Source organism: Mytilus trossulus, chromosome 3, assembly GCF_036588685.1.
Source record: "Mytilus trossulus isolate FHL-02 chromosome 3, PNRI_Mtr1.1.1.hap1, whole genome shotgun sequence".
Classification (NCBI taxonomy): Eukaryota; Metazoa; Mollusca; class Bivalvia; order Mytilida; family Mytilidae; genus Mytilus; species Mytilus trossulus.
Genome location: NC_086375.1, coordinates 77524115 through 77545057, shown reverse-complemented (window position 1 = coordinate 77545057; position 20943 = coordinate 77524115). Strand labels below are relative to the sequence as shown.

Below are 20943 nucleotides of genomic sequence, written 5' to 3'. Positions count from 1 at the left end.
CTGAACAATAATTAAAGCCTTGATTTATCCGAATCATGATAAATACATATTTTATTGACTATAAAAAAGAAGATGTGGTATGATTGGCAATGAGACAACTATTCACAAGAGACCAAATGACACAGAAATTAACAGCTATAGGTCACTGTTCAGTTTTCAACCACGCTTAACTCATACTGCGTAATCAGTATTAAAAGACTTGTATATTTTAATAAAATGTTATGCATTTCAAAATTGATGTTTCAATTAACATAGGAAGATGTGGTTTGTGTGCCAATGAGACAACTTTCCATCCAAGTCACAATCCACAAAAGTAAACCATTATAGGTCAAGGTACAGTCTTCAATAAGCTGTTTCAACAAGAATTTGTCCCTAATCACATGAGCAGTCTAACATGAGTAACATTGAAAAAGATGTAAAGGAAATTATTAGAGGGTAGTCATAGATACTTAATTAATGTAAAGAGATATTCTTGATGGAATCATTAAAATGCATTAATAGTTGTAGTAGTAGAGGATTGACAAAAAGGTGTATTTTTTTTCTTCAGAATATAACAGATTTGAAGCTAAAATACAAGATTTACGGGAACAGATGATGAATACTAGTACTGGTAGCTTACGAACAACTCAAAAGAGAACTCTGTTTGTCAGGTAAAGCAGAAAACGTTTTTTATCTTTCACATTTAACAGTAAATGTATCTCTCATTATCCTGCATAATAACAAAATGTCACTATGGTATATGACACAAAAAATCCTAATGGTGATGGATTAAAGGATGAAGCTTAATCATATATCTGTAAACATCACTGAAAGCTTGATTAAAGTTTTTAAAACCAGGCATAATAAACCAGGACTACAAATTTAAAGAACCCCTGGGGTTGAAGTCATAAAACTTTGCTCAGTGCTTGGAGCACAAAAATCATGCTCTAAACATGAAATCCAACATTTTGATTGGTTGATTTTGGAATGAGAGTATAAAAAACTGACTCGAAAATTTGCAATGAAAATGGGCAACATAGAAAATAACTTTCTGTTTACTAAAGATTAAATATTAAAAATGCAAAAAGAAAACTGCTATTTCTTCAAATTATGAATTGATGTCTCCTTGGTTCTAAGTGGATTTTAAATCTTTTCTTCTTGAATACTGTGGATTCATTATTATTTGTTGGATACCAAATTTTGTTAGATAATTTTAAGGTTTAATTTTGTAGGAAGAGGTTCACCAAAACTAAACTTTAATTTATAATTTGATAATGCTGACTTTGGCAAAACCAATACAATTAACCAGAAAAATTTAAGTTTTCCTAAATCCACAAAAATTGGTTACTATCAAAATAAATGAATCAACAATACAAGCTATACTTTTGAAATGTGTTGAACATAGCTGAAATTTAAATGATTATGACTATGATATTTTAAATGTTTTATGTCTAAAACTTTTCTCTCTCTACAGGGCATTATTTGATTATGACCCATCAAAAGACAGTGGTTTACCTAGTAAAGGTTTAGAATTTCACTATGGTGATATTTTACATGTGACAAACGCCAGTGATGATGAATGGTGGCAGGCTAAACGGGTGATGCCTGATGGCGAGGAAGATGGAATGGGTATTATTCCCAGTAAACGAAGGTAATGATTGCAGGTTTAAAGATCCTTTTTCAATAACAAGGAAAAGACACATTAAGGTGTATCAGACCCTTTAAATTTATCAAATATAAAACATTGTATGATGCAAATATTAATTACAAATTTCAGCACCAAAAAAATGGCTTAGAGTAAGAAGTGGTTTTAATGTTAGCTAAGCTTTAATGAAAAATTTGAGTGCCGCATATTTTCATTAAAATGTTGCTGACTACAGATTTTCAGATTTAATTGAAGAATAGTAACATATAGCACAAAATAACTTTTTTGTACTTTTTCAGTCCGTGAATTAAAAGCTTACACTAGACTTGCAGGTTTCAAAAGATAAACAATATATTGCATATGGATGTTGAATAGATTTGGTAGAGAAAATTGAACAATTTTGTATTACAGGGTAGACAGAAAAGAACGAGCTAGATTAAAAAATGTGAAATTTACTGGTAGAACTACTTCAAATGTAGATAAAGTAAGTGTTAGTGTAAGTATACTACAGTTATTTTTGAAAGGTAAAATACTAGAAAACTACAGGAAATAATAAATAAATGAGAGAAACAAAAGAGTGATTTAGATAGCATCTTGAAATTTTTTACAATTAAATTCTCCCTCATCCTTCTCGTCCAAATTTAAAGTATTTCTACTCTAAGGTCAATAGGCTTTAAGCAAAACAAACACAGAAATAAGGTTAGTTGCTTTCAGTAAAATATTGTCTTCTCTTGCGATACAAATTTTATTAAACTTTATAATACAGGTTTCCCATTGATACAAACAACATAATATAAATACATGCAATAAACATAGCAGCCACTGTATATATACTAATGTAACTCACTTCATGACAATTCGACGTAACTGCGAGCACATTGGATACTAATACATTTAAATGCCAAATTTTATATACATTGTAGTACCATAAAACCCCACCCGTAGAAATCGCCAAAACTTTTCTCGTGCCTTGTGCACATAACATCAAACTTTATAAATAGTACATACTCTTGCAGAACTAGTTACACTAGTTCCCATCTATATATAATTACAATGTACTACAAATACCAAACGGGAAAAACCCAAAAGTTTTATTTGAGCACAATATACTGTGATGAGTTTTCAGATTCATAACCTATTAACATCCTGATAAGTGGACAGATAAATGCCATGTATGAAATTTTGTTGCCTTTTTCTCATAACCTTTGTGTTATAAATACTGCAAGGTTGATTGTTAGTAAATGATTTAAATTCTGTTTATTGTCTGTCCAGTGTAATATATTATTATTTTTTTCACAGCAACAAAGTTTATCTGCTAACGATAAAAAGAAGAAGAACTTTTCCTTCTCCAAGCGGTTTCCCTTTATGAAGAGTAAAGATCAGAGTGGTAGTGAAGATATAAGTGCTGATGAACGTAAGTTAACATACAGTTTGACATAGAGAGAGAAGTTCTTGAAATTTCATTTATAAAAGCAAAAAAAAAATATCAGGATTTTTTTTCATATTCAGGAAATTGTGTTTGTATTGTCCGGGCAAGAATCAGATAGATAAAATATGATCTGATAAATTTATTTTTAGCAATGTTATTTATTTTTTAAATTTAATATTCTAATGAGTTGATTTATTTTGATTTTTTTAAATTAATTTACATATTTGCAAAAATCCTGATTGGTCAGAATGACTTTGCATGGAATGATTTTGTATAAAATATAGAAGGAATAAGGGTGTATGTTATTTATTCTTGTAGTAAAATATGTATTAAAAGACCTATTAATAGTTTGAATCGTGTACATGTAGTACAAATATCTTATTATTAAAATTTTTGGTAGTTTGAATCTTGCAAGGAAGCATTTCTGTATGCATATATATTTATATTTCACAATTACAGTATCCTTATATGAAATAATACTGTTCATCAACATTTTCTCATACTGTGGATTCATTATCAATCATGTGATACCAATTTTCATTGGATTTCCCTAGTACAGAAAAAACATGAATTTTAAGTTTTCATGCTAATTTGCTGTTAGACTTTTGTAAAACCACTAAAATCAAATATCAAAGAAAAAGTCACTTTTCTTCATTCCACGAAAAATGGTACCCAAGAAAATAAACGAATCCACAGTAGTAGTTTTAAGACATGGCATCAGTCATTCATGTTTGATAAAAAAATATCTCTAACTTGTTTGGTTTATTGATTGTTAATATAAGTATTAAAGAGTGAAACTTGTAGCATAGTTCCAACTTAAAATGACATGTATGAAACATTGATTGTTTACTCCAGTTTAATTTGCCTGTATTTTGTTTTTATTCCTTTTAGCTGAAGGTAACAATAGTAAACATCTGTAGATACTAATGTCACTATGCTTGTCTTTATAACATCTCTTTAGTGAAGAAACTATTTCACTTAACTAATACACTTCTGCTTGTTTGTGTTGTATCTTGTGCAAGTAATAAGTATGGTAGTTCTTTGCTATTAATGGAAATTATGATATGTGAGTTTTGAAAATACGAAAAGTTAGAGTTTTGAGAATAAGAATAATTAGATTTTCTAGGATATTGAAAAGTTGTATTTATTTCATTATTCAATATTTTCCAAATGATAAGGGAGATAAAATTTTCATATTAACTAATTTACAAAAGATTTCATTTACATGTTATACATTAGCCTCTATTAACACGTTTGAATGTAAAAATTGGACCAAATTTGTTCAGCCAAACTAACAGATGATTTTCTTTCTTGTCAAGGGTTTCTGTGATAAATATTTATTAATTGTTAACCATTGTTTTGTTGTTAGATCTTTTATAAGTTGTAGTGACACTTACATGTACTATGCTTTATATTGTATGCCTTCTGTTGATAAAAGTAACTTTTTTGCAATAAATATGCATTTTGTGCATATTATTTCTTTGCTTAAAAATCTCAAAAAATGAGAATAATGTATGTCTATCTAATTGGCTGTTAATAAGCACAATTTATACTTATACACACATAATATCTTCATTGCATTGTATTGCTGGTTCATACACATGTACAAAAATAGTTTACATGATTAAAATTTAGATGCTGCCATTACTAATAGTGCTAAGTTTCGAAATTTGAAGATTTATTACTACAGTAAAAAAAATATGTATAAAGTAGTTGGCTCAAAAGTAAAAATTTGTATTATTTTATTCAGTCAAGGCACAATAATAATTCCATATTGGACTTTACCTCCAGCTTATTCTGATTTTTAGACATATTTATGTAAATATGATACACTTTTCCGGCTATTTACTTGCCTACTTATACTACTGTATAACAATGATAACAATAATGAAATGATATATTTTGCACACAGTATAAAGAAATATAATTGAATCATTTACACTTCAAATCATTCATTGTATCATTAATTACATTTATTTATAAACTTCTTGTGTTTTCTATACAACATATATGTTCTATTAAATATTACCCCACTAGAAATGGTTTGCATATTTTATGAAAATATTTATTGAAATATATCATTCAGAAAAAGAAATTAAAAGTTTAAAAATTACTGCCTCTGAGGGGAAAAAAACATAGAGAGGGAATCTTATTAATGTTGTCAATTCATTTCTCACTATGCCTATGCAGTATAGAAAACACACCAACAAATACACAGCTTTAGACTTTAATGTCAATAATAATTCATACTGGATGTCATTTCATTTGTGACTAGATTTTATGATTAAAAAAAAACAGTCAAATATCATCACATTTTTCATGAATAATATGTTTGCATTTACTTAATGAAAAAAGAATTGAATAGCTGTTTTGAAGTTGGAAAGAAGATCCTTTTTAACATTATTCACTAACTCATAACATGATTTCTTTCATTTTTCTATTTTCTACTAGGAATGGGTGAAAATGAGACAAATGGGAGTAAGTAAAGCACCCTCTCTCTCTCTATCTCTCTATACAGCCGTTATAATAATCAGGTCACCACAAACATCGGCATGAAACAAACTATGTTTATTGTATTGCATGAATGTTAATCACTTCAAATTCCATATACAAAGTGTACATTGCTGAGCTGAATGATTTGTTTTAATTTTCAAATAATTTCTGTTTTAACTTTGAAGACTCCATATTTATTGTCAAATTCTGTCAAATATGACATAACAAGTTGATAGTTTTTTTAATATTTTTTTATAATTATGATTTATTTACTAGGAACAGGAAATATTATCAATCAAGGAAATGATTTAATGTAATGTAAATAACTTAAATTCCTGTTTGTCAATTTAAGCAAATTTTGATAAACCGTACTTTCAAATTAAAATCTTATATTTATAGCTAAAATGAAAAATAGAAAATTTCCATAAAGCTAGTTTAATAAAAATGCAGGACCAGGTATTTCAGGATGACTAAAAAAAGATGTATTGATTTATTCAGTTATCTATGCTTATGATGATTAATTACTTTTTGATCAGCCAAAGATAATGTAGAATGTTTTGGGGTTAATTCTTTTTTTCATATTTCGTGTCGGGTTAAAAGTGTATTGCAATGTATACAGATATTTGAAAATTAAAACAGGACAATCATCATAAAGCAACTTTCAGTGATGAAACTAAAAAATTATTTATTATCTACGTTGCATGAGAGATGAGATAAATGTCATACTTAGAGTCTAGATTATAGTGTGCTTCTAACTTTGATCTATCAGTGAACATTCTAACTAGGGATGTTGTCTAGCAACTGCACATAACTTCTGGTACCAAAGGAAAATTAATTGATGTGGGTGATTGGTTGAATTAATTGGTTTATGGTTTCATGGATAACTAGATGTTAAATGGTAAAAGCAGTACTAAATGTTAGCTGGTGAAATCTACTGACCATTTTAGGCTTTAAAAAAATATCACATGGCAAAAAACAATAGATAAGCTTAATAACACCACAGGCTTATGCAATTTGCTTAGAAAGAAAGAATGAAGAAAGGGATAGTTAACTCTTACTCCTTTAGGTACATTAATAGTAATTCCTGTACTTAGGTTGAATAGTAAGATGATTCTTTTAAAGTCTGTATAATATTACCAGAAGGTAGAGAGTAATCTTTTGTTGTAATGGATTGTACAATCCAGGGGTAGATCCAGCCTTTTAAAAAGCAGGGGTTCCCAACCCAGGATAAAAGGGGGTGTCCAACTCATGTCCCCATTCAAATGCATTGATCATCAACACAACTCCCATCCCCACCCCACCCCACCTCACCTACTCTGGATCCTCCACTGCAATTTCACTTAATAATGGTAACAGTTTAATATACCAAGTGTTCTTGTTATTATGGAGAATTTCTCTACAATAAAAGACATATTACACAAATATTGATTATCGTCAAAAAGATAACATTCATTCACACAAAGTGCATTTCCTGTACCTGTCACAGTGCTTATTTTATTGCATAACAGTAAGACAGGATTGGTCCATAGTCTCCTTTACACTTATAGACCAAAAGGTGTTGCACATTCTTAAAAAGAAACTGGAAATTGATCTATACATTTACTTTATGTAGATTGATAAATCAATACAATTCTGCAATATATTAGGTTAGATAAGGAAATTGATGTATACATTTACTTTATGTAGATTGGTAAATCAATACAATTCTGCAATACATTAGGTTAGATAAGACAAGAGGGGTATAGGTATTAATGGACATACTTTCTGTAAAAATACTATCATCATAGGTCACTGCATGTTTATGTTGTCTTAGGTATCTTTACGTATATGTGAAGATAATCTTTTTTTAAATCAGTTTTCAGAAATCAAAATTTGTACATTTAATGGGAAAATTAGGTTTCAACAACTTTTTACACGGTAGATTAAGTGAGGAAATTGCAGGATGCAATTTAAATTTAAATGGCTATATCTTACATATCACTTTTTGTTGTAAATTGTATGGTTCCTTTGAAGTACAAAATTATATCAGATATTAAATACATTTTTTTTAAACCGATGAAACAGGGATTTTTCAGAAATTAACAAAAGCCTACATCCTTATGTCATGGTGAAAAACAAGGAACAGTATTCACTATTGCTTATGTTCAACTGCTTTCAGAATTAGTTTGCTAGAAATTACAAAGTTTTGGAAATAAAGATATGATTGACTAAGTTGATACTAAAATTAAGGACAATAATTTACAGATAATATTTCAGAATCAGGATTTGATTTTTACCACATTTGTGTTTTATGCTTACACTTTTCTGCTCCATGTTTTTCTTTCTAGTAGACATAGTAACATATTTTTAAAGCATTAGATAACTGTTTTTTGGGTTTTTTTAAGTATTAATTATTTGGTAATTTCAAAATAAAATAAATATCATCATAAGATGTGGATAATTGTTTTGAAGTAAGTAATTGATTATGTTCATTGTTTACCACAACACCAGCAGAAGAAGTGTATGATGTCATATCTTCGTAGTGTGTGGTGGGTGCTTTACTTACACATATTTCATAGATCAGAATGTCAGGTGTTAGTAAATAAAAAATACTTAAGGATAGCTGTTATAATTTAAATTATGAAATGGTTTTCTACATTTTAATCACTTTTTGTATCTCATTCACATAACATCACTTCATATGCCATTTTGATATATATATTATTAACATTTGCTCAATTCACCACTTTAATATCAAAAGATAGTAACTTTTGTACAAAAAACAATAGAACCAACAAATTATATTCATGTGATTTTTTGTGTGATAATCATGTTAAAATAGATGTTCTAGATATCATGATAAAAATCCCGTTCATATTATTATTTGATAATATAATTACAATTGTCAACCCACCAGCTCTAGGACAGTGTCTCCCTCTTTTTCTTTCTAAAGATGAAATCTTAGTCTTTTGACCTGTCTCATGCTAGGGAAGTCAAAATCTCTCTACTCAATTTTCACTGTAGTACTAAAGAAATACGTGTTAACATAGTAGAAAGACATCACATGTTGTCAAAAATTATGTTTTAACTTATTGAATCTATGTAAAGAGAAGGGAATGACATTTCATAAGTGTATTAAGATTTCCTAAGTATTGGATTTTTTTGAGGGAATGGATGGACAATGCTGATTCATTATGACACATGTACAATGTAATTGAAACAATTATATCAAACAAGATTATATAAGCTCACTTGAAGTTAAGCAACCGACAATCGGTCAATCAATTAAATAAAAAAATCATGTTTTCCTTACACAGTTCTCACATTAAATCTAATAGTAACAAATCTGACCCATGTATTTCATGCATTGACCATTGGTGTGTGTACTTTTAGTTATGAGTTTGATATTAACTCTGTGTTTATTGTTTCAGGAGGAGAGGAACCAATATTATCATATGAAGCTGTTGTCCAACAGGAATGTAAGTATTTTGAAGTTGCATGCCTGGAGGGTAACTGACTATCCTTTTGGATATTACTGGGCCGAAAGCACTTGCCAAATCATACCCTGTTCTAACCAGAAAAACATTGAAAAATATACCCTGTTCTAGACACCCTTAGAAAATGAATACCCTGTTCTAAACTGTATAAAATAGATGCTGTTCTAGACCTGGACTGTAGACTGTTTCTTAAACAGTTAAATAAGCGATCCTGTTCTAGACAAATACTTTGTTTAAAAACAAAAACTGTTCTCACCAGCATGGTATGAAAAAGCGACCCTGTTCTAAACAGCAGGACATGATACAGGGACCCTGTTCTAAACAGCAGGACATGATAAAGAGGCACTGTTCTAACCAGCAGGGCATGAAAAGGAGACCCTGTTTTGCGGCACACTTATGCCATTAAAAATATACAAAGTAATCCCCCCCCCTTTTCCCCTTTGGATTGCAGGTTATAAATATAATTCAAACCTGTCATTATGCATTACAGCTCTCCATTTTCTACAAGGTATATCCTGTAATGCATTATCAATTTCCTGTTTGTTGTATACCTAAACTTCCTCTGAAGGTCATCTGTATATACTTGTTTAAGTATTTGCAAACCACCTTTAGTTGTCCCTCTCACTTGCGTTAAAGTGCTATAGGTTATGAGGTTAATCCTGAGCTGGTTCAAACCAACACTTCATAGTTGGTATTTACTGTTTAGATATTTGATTTGTTGAGTGAGTTTGTTTTTTAAAAACATCTATAACCTACATGGTTGTTGTGAGGGAACATTTTGCTGTTAGTAGTATATTCGTTTTAAAGAAGTCCTGCTTTGTTTACTTTTAATTCCTATTAAGTTTTTTGTTCACCTGGTTCATTTGGATCTCATCATATGTTGTTGTTTATCTCCCCTGGTGGGGTCTTAGTCCTTACTTGATTAATTGGTGAGATTTATTAATCTTTCTCAAGTTGTAAAACTGGCAGTTATTTCATTTACTTCAGAAAATTGATAAAACCTAGTAATAAATAGATAAGCAATAGAATCATTCCCCTAATAACTAATAAGTTATGTGGACTTACTGGAAACAGAACTTATATCTAACTTTTCTATTTTACAGTAAAATACACACGACCAGTGATAATACTTGGTCCACTGAAGGACAGAATAAATGATGATTTGATATCAGAATTCCCTGATAAATTTGGCAGCTGTGTTCCACGTAAGTATTAAAAACATAAGTTATAAAATTCTGATGTACACAAAATAACTTTCATAACTTTTTTGTAAACATGTTATAACATTTTTAAATAAAAGACCATTGTTTATTAGAGTTAACCAGGTATAAAATAAAGTATAAAGTATGTAATATACAAAGGTGGTATTGTGTTATTTAAAAATTCAGGAAAGGTATCTGTACAACTGCTACACGGTTTGTAGATTGTAAGAAATATCTGTCCATTAATTTATCTGCACTGTTCCGGGAAGGAACTTTTCACAGGAATTTTTCATTGAAATATTTAAAATCTTTTGGGTTTTTTTCATTGTTTGATCTGTCAAAAAAATCATAAATGTATCAACTGAAAATCATTGTAATTGAACATGAAAAACGAATTTCCTGTAAAAAAGCACTCTCACATAAATCAAACTTCAACATGTACTTTCTTTTCAGATACGACACGATCAAGACGTGACTATGAGGAAGACAGTCGGGATTATCATTTTGTAGAATCGAGAGAACAAATGGAAAGAGATATCCAGAATCATTTATTTATAGAAGCTGGCCAATACAATGATAATTTGTATGGTACAAGTGTAGCATCAGTTAAAGAAGTAGCTGAAAAGGTGGGGTTTAATTTTAGTATGAATAATGAAATTTGGAATATTATGTCTGCTTGAAAATTAAGTTTATAGCACATGGAGAAGCAGCAAATAACAATGCTCAAGTCTTGGGTTCACACTATTTTTATCAAACCCTTGACAACATGTATTCCAGGAAAGAAGAGAGGATTGATGTAGTTGGAATACACTGACCTTCATACCAGATTTAACCTTTGTGTCATATGTTGTGTTGAGGGTTTTTTAAATACATAAAAATTAGTCTGAATGAAAATTTCTGCTTTAGAGATTTGTCGATCTGATTTATGGTATTACACTTTCATCCAATTTTAATTGAATTTTCTTCCATTATGAGAACTTTAAGACTTATAAGACAATATGTTCTGCATAACTTTCAAGTTTTCCAAATAATTAAGGTCTAAAGAGACCCAAATGAAATGAACATTGTTTTACTGTACCAACTACAATTATGTATCTGCAGTTCATTTTTTTTTACTTTTATGTGTTGACTTTTTTGTTTTTCAGGGAAAACATTGTATATTAGATGTTAGTGGCAATGCAATCAAGAGATTACAAGTCGCTGGACTATACCCAGTAGCAATCCTTATCAAACCAAAGTCTGTAGAATCTATAATGTAAGTCAGGTTAAAAACATGAAATTTAATTTAACAGATACTTTGGTTTATGAGTGTTAAACATTGTAAGGTGTGTGGATGCTATAGAACTATATTCCAAAATTTTTCAAGATTATCTGATGCAGAGCTCCAGATAAGCTGCGTATTTGCGTGATCACGCAATACAAATAATAGAAAACCCAATGCAATTGTCCATTGAAGGGTTCAACAACCCAATTAATTCAACCCAATTATATGCCAAAACCATGAGTTCTCAACCCTTTTATTGGACATTGTTTGGGTTATTTACCCTTATCTGTTTACAGTCGTCACGTAAACTATTTTTATAATATTTATAATTGGAAATTTCCTGTTGTTCTAAAAATAGATCCCTGCATCAAGTAGCTGAAATCAGGCACTGGTCTCAGAATTTATTATATAAAGTATAAGACGAGTGCCACTGCCTGTGAATACACATATCCTTTTTTGTGAGAAAATACAAAACTGGCAAAAGGTTTGAAACGGGACACAAATTAAACCTACAATAATTGCTCCTCAGTGAATAAACCAAATAAAAGAGCTAAACAAAGACATACAGAAACATATTAATTTAAGATGGAAAAAAAATTGGGGTTGATATTGCCTAAATATTCAATATTGTGTCGATGAAATAACCCAATACATTAAGGAGCTTGGTGGTGAAAAACCCAATTTGATATTAACCTGAGGGGTGAATTGGAATTGATAATGCAATTAAAAAACTTTATCACCCAATTATATAAGAAAATGGTGGGTAAGAACCCCAATTTATGAATTCTTATCTGGAGCTCTGCTGATGAAATGAAATTTGTTTGGATTCTTTCATCTGAAGATTTGTTTGTAACTTCAAACTTATGAAATGAAATTTGTTTGGATTCTTTCATCTGAAGATTTGTTTGTAACTTCAAACTTATGAAATGAAATTTGTTTGGATTCTTTCATCTGAAGATTTGTTTGTAACTTCAAACTTATGAAATGAAATTTGTTTGGATTCTTTCATCTGAAGATTTGTTTGTAACTTCAAACTTATGAAATGAAATTTGTTTGGATTCTTTCATCTGAAGATTTGTTTGTAACTTCAAACTTATCTAATTTATTGCACTCCTTTTTTGAAGAACGAAAGAAAATTATAGAAAATATTGTTGTTTAAAAAAAAAGAAAAAAATAGAAGAAAAATAGATAGATATATATAGGAAATAAAATTGATCAGGAGTTGTCTCCCATAGACCTAGTATTATAAAGAATTATGTAATTTCTCCAGGTCACAGTGGCACCCATAACAACTATGTTTTGTCAATAACTTGGTTTATATCAGGTTAATTAGTGTAAATGTGTATTCATGTGTTGTTTTTGTTTTTTTGTTTTTTGTTGTCTAAATGTACTTTAATCATTCTAATCATTTTCTGTGCTTTATTTTGTAATTCATTCATTTGATTGTATAGCTCAAATTTTGGGCACCATGATTGGTTAATAAAAATAATCTATCTATCTATCTATAGAAATATATATATGAATGAATGATTTATTATAGTGCAACCTGTATATATACAATAGATACATATCAATACAATATTACATTACAGCCAGCCAGATAGGCTTACGATGCACTGACAAATTAAAGTTCAAAATTTGAAAAATAGATAACACATAGTTTTGGACGAATGTCTAAATTATTAGAAAATTCAACAGTTCAAGTAAAATAGTTAAATAATTTCTCTTCTGATACGATCACAGTCCAAGATAAAGTTCGCTATACTTTTGTTGTTGTTAGATAACAGTTCATTTAAGGCAGCATTTGGAGGAAGTTCATTTATGCGTAGAGGATAAGCAGGGTCTGGTGATATTGAAGTAAATAGTTTATTTCTCAAAACAGAGTAACGATCACAGTACAGGATGAAGTGTTGCTCATCTTCAATAGATCCAGTATTGCACATTTTACAAACTCGTTGTTCAATTGGAATGTTTCTATAGCGTCCTCGCTCGACTTCTAGTGGGAAAGTACCACAGCGAATTCTAGCGATTGCAGATCTTTGTGTCCTTGTTAAATGCTTTTGTACGTATGGCTCGGCAAAAAAATCGGTTTTTAAATGTTTATATGTCCTCAACTTTGGCATACTGTTTATTTCGTTAAACCACTTGTCTTTGAAGTCTGCTACAAGTTTACTTTTTACAGAGTCGAGTATGAATCTTGTTGAGATAGCGGAGTCGTTTTCAGTTAGGTGTGAAAGATTGCATCTGTCCAGAAGAGTTTTTGCGCTGTTAAACCATGTGTTTCGGTAACGTCTCGACATTTCACGATCCCAAACAAACACTTTTCGGCAAATCCTATGACCAGGCATGTTCATAAGACGACACCATAGGCGGACAACGTTACATTGATTGTGAATGAAAACTGGGTGCCAGTATATATGAGACAAAAAAAACAAAAACAAAAAACTTCTGAAACCATACAAAAAAATAATGAAATGGTTTTAATCAACTAATGTTTATGTCCCTGTCACTGATATGCCATCTGTCTGTCATTCTGTAAACCAACTGTTAAAATAAAATTGAGAATGGAAATGGGGAATGTGTCAAAGAGACAACAACCCGACCAAATAAAAAAACAACAGCAGAAGGTCACCAACAGGTCTTCAATGTAGCGAGAATTTCCCGCACCCGGAGGCGTCCTTCAGCTGGCCCCTAAACAAATATATACTAGTTCAGTGATAATGAACGCCATACTAATTTCCAAATTGTACACAAGAAACTAAAATTAAAATAATACAAGACTAACAAAGGCCAGAGGCTCCTGACTTGGGACAGGCGCAAAAATGCGGCGGGGTTAAACATGTTTGTGAGATCTCAACCTCCCCCTATACCTCTAACCAATGTAGAAAAGTAAACGCATAACAATACGCACATTAAAATTCAGTTCAAGAGAAGTCCGAGTCTGATGTCAGAAGATGTAACCAAAGAAAATAAACAAAATGACAATAATACATAAATAACAACAGACTACTAGCAGTTAACTGACATGCCATCTCCAGACTTCAAATAAACTGACTGAAAGATTATGATTTCATCATATGAACATCTGTTGTCCAGATTTAGTTTTACTATGCTAGGAAATAACATTATTGATATTGATGACTTGCAGATCCAGTTTACATTTTGTTTCATGCTTCCAGTTTTTGGTGAAACACAACCATTTGGACTAAAAAACATATCTGCAAATTGTTTCAGGGTTTTGTTTTCATACTCATCTATAAACAGTATTCGTTTTCTGTTGTCAAAGTACATGGACTTTCTCCATTTCAGAAGGAGATACACATTAATAAAATTGTTTGGATAACAAAGGTGGAATTATCAGACATGAGAAAAATTGAAAAAAAACTTACTAAATCTGCCTGCTGATTATCATTGCAACATATATGTACATTAAAGTGCATTACAGGGTCCTCTTATCATTATTTAATCCCAGTAAAATAAGTCTTTTCTAGCTAAATTTTGTGAAGTTTTTGTCAAAGTTGTCAGGGTTTCTGCATGTAATTTTTTTTAAAGATTGGATACAAAAAGAAGGAAGTTCTTAAGAATTTTATGGAACATATATGATTTTATTTCAGGGATATGAATAAGAGGATTACAGAGGACCAAGCTAAAATGACTTTTGAGAGAACTCAGAAATTAGAACATGAATTTGGGGAATATTTTACGTGTAAGTAGCCTTTTGATATATTTGTTCATTTAACAAAAATACACCCTAAATAATACACCTTATCGCTATTCCCAGCTGACCGGAGAATCTGTCCCGCTTGAACTATTGACGTCATACAATAATCACTTTTCCATTGTGGCGTCAGATATTTTGTATTATGACATCAAAATTTTACGGGAACCTGTGTGATGTCCAGTAATGGCGGACAAATAGCGATAAGGTGTATAGCACAAAACATTTATAAGAGCTAGCCCATACAGATTTTCTGTAAAGTTTGCCTGGATTGCGGCTGTAATAAATTGTGCTGTTGACTTCAAACTTTTTTTTCAATATTATTTTAAGGTTTTACATAACAATACGTTATCTTTACCATATCTGGAAAAGAATCTAGTTATATTATTTCTGTACCCATGTTGATGAACCTTTTACATGATTCTTTCATTATGTACCAGCTATATACATTTTTTAGTACTTATGGTTTTCTGCATTTCCTGTTGTTAAAACAAGACTTAAGTAAGCATGTTGAAGCTACAACCTCTCCAATGTTACCAACCAGCTCTCTATTTTTTATACGACCGCAAAATTTGAAAAAAATTTCGTCGTATATTGCTATCACGTTGGCGTCGTCGGCGTCCGAATACTTTTAGTTTTAGCACTCTAACTTTAGTAAAAGTGAATAGAAATATATGAAATTTTAACACAAGGTTTATGACAACAAAAGGAAGGTTGGTAGATTTTGGGAGTTTTGGTCCCAACATTTTAGGAATTAGGGGCCAAAAAGGGCCAAAATAAGCATTTTCTTGGTTTTCGCACTATAACTTTAGTTTAAGTTAATAGAAATCTATGAAATTTTGACACAAGGTTTATGACCACAAAAGAAAGGTTGGGATTGATTTGAGAAGTTTTGGTTTCAACAGTTTAGGAATTAGGGGCCAAAAAAGGGCCCAAATAAGCATTATTCTTGGTTTTCGCACACAATTACTTTAGTTTAAGTAAATAGAAATCAATGACATTTAAACACAATATTTATGACCACAAAAGGAAGGTTGGTATTGATTTTGGGAGTTTGGTCCAAACAGTTTAGGAATTAGGGGCCAAAAAGGGACCCAAATAAGCATTTTTCTTGGTTTTTCGCACCATAACGTTAGTATAAGTAAATAGAAATCTATGAAATTTAAACACAAGGTTTATGACCATAAAAGGAAGGTTGGTATTGATTTTGGGACTTTTGGTCCCAACAGTTTAGGAATAAGGGCCCAAAGGGTCCAAAATTAAACTTTGTTTGATTTCATCAAAATTGAATAATTGGGGTTCTTTGATATGCCGAATCTAACTGTGTATGTAAATTCTTTACTTTTGGTCCTGTTTTCAAATTGGTCTACATTAAGGTCCAAAGGGTCCAAAATTAAACTTAGTTTGATTTTGACAAAAAATGAATTGCTTGGGTTCTTTGATATGCTGAATCTAAAAATATACTTAGATTCTTGATTATTGGCCCAGTTTTCAAGTTGGTCCAAATCGGGGTCCAAAATTTAACTTTGCTCTAAGAGAAAACAAAAATTTTAAGTTCATTAGAACACATTCATTCTGTGTCAGAAACCTATGCTGTGTCAACTATTTAATCACAATCCAAATTTAGAGCTGAATCCAGCTTGAATGTTGTGTCCATACTTGCCCCAACCGTTCAGGGTTCAACCTCTGCGGTCGTATAAAGCTACGCCCTACGGAGCATCTGGTTTCTAATTACCTTGGTATGCTTGGTTCAATTAAAAGTAAAGGTTATATTCACAGTTTAATTCTTTTTTCATTTTAGCTGTTGTACAGGGAGATACAGCTGTTGAAATCTACACAAAGGTCAAGGAAGTCATACGAGACCAGTCAGGGCCAACAATTTGGGTTCCAGCTAAGGACAAGTTATGAAAGTAAATAAGACCTACACAGGCTTAACATTACTACAGACCCAAGGATTGTTGTATGAATGGTTGTAAACTGATTGACACAAACTGCCACATAGTTTGTAGTTGGAAAATTGTGATAAATTTTAGTTTTTACAATTGACCAATCAGTAGTTTTCTTATTTCCTGATTGTTCCAAGAACAATTAAAGACATTTTTGATTGGTTTTAAGCAAATGACTGGAAAAAATTGATTGGTGTTAAACATCATGTAGTTCCTCTAAGGTTCTTACTATCTGGGGAAATGCCTGAACTCTCTTAGCTTTTTGCATCTTTTTGACTCATCTAGTATTTGAGCTAACAAATTCAAATCTTTAAGATGTTGACACAAACATTCTTGCAAAAAGAATTGACATCTTACTTGGAATTTATTAGAATATAAATTGACTAACATTTTTTGTGGCATTAAAGTATATAACCTAGGGTATGCATGATATTTGCAGAAGACATCTGTTCAAAGTTCTTACTTCACACTATAGAAAAATCCTAGATTTAATTGAATGACATAGAATGAGAATTGGTAACGGTTATTCAAATTTTACAGTTATGACTGATTTTATAATTTTTACGCTAGATATAAAAAATTTGAAACAAAATTTGGATTGTAAAGGATTAGTAAATTCTTACATGTGAGCATATGTTAAATTGTATAAAAAAAAATTATGTGAGAAAATATTTCCTTCATGTTCTTGGCAGCTTTTTTGTCGACAATCACATGAAATGTCCCAACAGATACATATAAACACAATGTTTTGTCCGTCCAAACCCTCTTGCATTTAAGAATCTCTAAAAGTTTGTTGTTCCCTATTTGTGTCATATCAATCAGACTATTGAATTTTCAAATCAAAATGCCCTTTATCTTGCACTATGACCTGTAAAGAAAAAATCTGATGGTGTCATCCCTTCCTCTAATTAAAAATTTCTATTATCTTTCCATACTTTAATACTTGAATGGAATTAATCCAGCAATATCATGTGTACCCTTATCATTAATTGTCAGTTGTAGATTTTCTGGGGAAACTATTCCATAAATTATTTGTAGTTTTTAGCATGTAAAATGACACAATTTGGGGAATTTTAAATTGTGATTTTGTTTTTTTTGTACAAATGTATATTTTGTTTCTATAGTTATTTTAGCTGTAAATTTTATCTTTTTATTGATTTTAAGGTGTATTTTTACATTATAATGAAATAATTTACCTCCAAATTGCCATTTATACAAGTAAATAGAAGATTCTGTTTACATGTTTGTTATGCTACAGGTATTACTCAAGACACTAAAAATTCTAAGGATTTTTCTTTTTTAGAAGACTGAAATTGTATTAAGAAACATATTTAACTTACAAATATTACTACCTAAAGTGATAAAGAAAACAGATCTTTACAAGGCTTTAACTAGCATACATTTTTTTTGCTTTTTACTAGATTGCTTTCAACATTTTTGTTACAAAATGTCATCTTTGCAGCAGCTTATTATTTATACCAAATACTTTGGAAATCATGATATGTTATTTAATTCGATTGTTCTTGCATTATAAATTCTATTTATAGTTCCATTCTATTTCTGTATCTTATTCACACATTTTCTATTCTTCTCACCTGGTTCTGTCTTTTACATAATTTTTTAATCCTCAGGTACACACAAGTTTGTTAAATATTTTTTTAATTAACATCATCTTCTGTGTACATTAGTGTATAAATTACAATGTTCATGCCTAGTGTGCATATAATGATTTTCTATCATGTTAAGTGTGCATGAATTGAATTTTTAAAGAATATGTAGAATTTTGTATGTTGATATTCATTGCTTTTTTCATATATTTATGTGACTTTTACACCATATTTTAAAACCTTTATAAAGAACTTATGATTTATCACACTGTATGTAATTAATTTGGAATGTCAATATTTTATAATCTAGTGTGTAAGAATTTATAATTGATATTTGAGTAAATCATATCATGAATACTCCCGATATATCAGGATGCATAATGCTAACATAAAATTATCTTGCAAGTTACAGTTACAATATAGTACCCAGTTTAATATAAATAGACACAAAGAATGAAATAGTTTGAAAATTCAAACAAGTAAGTATTGTATTATTTTATTGGCAAGAATTTTAATAATTTAACAACAAATATTTGCTAACTATTACCTGAAAAACAGAAAACATTTAGAGGATTCTTATTTTGAATATTAATATTTTATATCCAAGTACCAGTACTTGAACGTTATATATAAAATACAGACAAATTTCATAACAATTACCGTAAACTAAATATTTATCTCAGCTAGTTGATATTTTTATTAAATGGATAATTTCTTTTTGAATTTGAAGCTGGCTTCTAGTTGCTGTGTAGTGTTTTATATACAAACCATGTATATTTCTAGCTTATCATTTGTATCGCCATGTGAGTCTTCCTTGTTCACCAATGCACTATAGAGAAAGCTGTCACAAAATTCTCATGTACGCGTTAGTTTAAAGAGATACGTCTAGTTTGGAAATATATTGGAGCCATGATGCTTTAAACAACTTTTATAGCAGTATTTTCATAAAAATATATTACAGGTTTAGTTTAAATGAATTTGTTAAATAACTCCATCATGTGATATCTAATGTAAATTCACCTCGATTCTGCATGTTAAATTAACATGCACACTTGCCCATAGTTGTAAATTCATGTCTGAACCTAGTCCATATCATGATATTTCACTGTTCATAATTTATATCATAATTAATTCATCAAATTTAATAGGAAGCAAAAGTTTAGTAGGAATGTAATGTTTGTACTATTAAGAATAAATATGTTTACGAAAAGATAGATGTTTTTCATCTCACCAGCCATTGAAAGTTGCAGAAAAACTTATAGAAGCTTTAAATTCAATACTCAGATACATGCTTTTGTCTCCTTCTGACTTTTTTCTTTTGCGAAGGAAATGGAGTAATATGATTAAGTTGATATTCCTCTTGGAAAGCTTTCTCTGGCACCTTTAAACTTTAGAAAAAAGAACAATGTATTTATAGTATTGAAGATCTGAATTGCTTGCAGTACTATATGGTCATGTGTGCTTTAGTACAGTTATTTTATCGTGTTTTGATGCCACCTATACACATCCATTTACAGTCAACAAAATAAAGTGCAATACGTAACAGCAATGAAGCTTGCATCCACTATTAAAGTTGATAATTTTATAAGTATAAAGGAAATAGAAACTAAACCCAGTGAATATTTAAAAAAAGACATTATTATTTATTTAATTGGTGACTATGAATTAAGATTATAACTTTGTAATTGACTTAATTTTGTATGTAATTGGCATTGTGAGACTTTATAGATTTTTCGTGTTACAGAAATGTTTCTGTAGTATGGAAGTATGGTGATAGCAAAGATAATATATAAACATTATATCACACTAATCATTCTTTCTTAAGAACAGTATAAAAAATTATCAAACAAAATAGTTTCCTTTTCTTTCTAACTTCACAAATTGCTGCCAACAGTTTCTTGCAATAATTTATTTAAAGTTCAACTATTATAAAAAAAAAAAAAAAGAAGATGTGGTACGATTGCCAATGAGACAACTCTTCACAAGAGACCAAATGACACTGAAATTAACAACTATAGTTCACTGTACAGCCTTAAACAATGAGCAAACCCCATACCACCATAGTTAGCTTTAAAAGACCCTGAAAATACAAATTTAACACACTTCAAATGAGTGTATTGGCTGCAAATTCCTAAACAGGTGAGGCAATAACCCCCAAAATCAATCCTGTCCTTCCTTTTTGGT

The 20943-nt window shown here is 30.3% G+C and overlaps 1 protein-coding gene across 6 annotated transcripts in view; it reads left to right on the top strand.

Annotated features, from left to right (window-relative positions):
- LOC134712491 (disks large homolog 2-like) overlaps nt 1-20611 on the top strand; it is a 104786-nt gene extending 84175 nt beyond the window's left edge. For 3 of the 6 annotated variants that reach the window (XM_063574090.1, XM_063574087.1, XM_063574092.1), the window contains 11 exons: nt 548-650; nt 1454-1630; nt 2036-2120; nt 2924-3038; nt 5505-5531; nt 8957-9004; nt 10126-10227; nt 10678-10850; nt 11370-11479; nt 15103-15194; nt 17008-20611. In XM_063574090.1, the coding sequence (XP_063430160.1) occupies nt 548-650; nt 1454-1630; nt 2036-2120; nt 2924-3038; nt 5505-5531; nt 8957-9004; nt 10126-10227; nt 10678-10850; nt 11370-11479; nt 15103-15194; nt 17008-17114 (1139 nt within the window). In that variant the 3' untranslated portion in view covers nt 17115-20611. The remainder of the gene's footprint in view (nt 1-547; nt 651-1453; nt 1631-2035; nt 2121-2923; nt 3039-5504; nt 5532-8956; nt 9005-10125; nt 10228-10677; nt 10851-11369; nt 11480-15102; nt 15195-17007) is intronic. The other 3 variants (XM_063574088.1, XM_063574091.1, XM_063574089.1) reach the window with 3 other exon arrangements.
- Nucleotides 20612-20943: the final 332 nt, after the last annotated feature.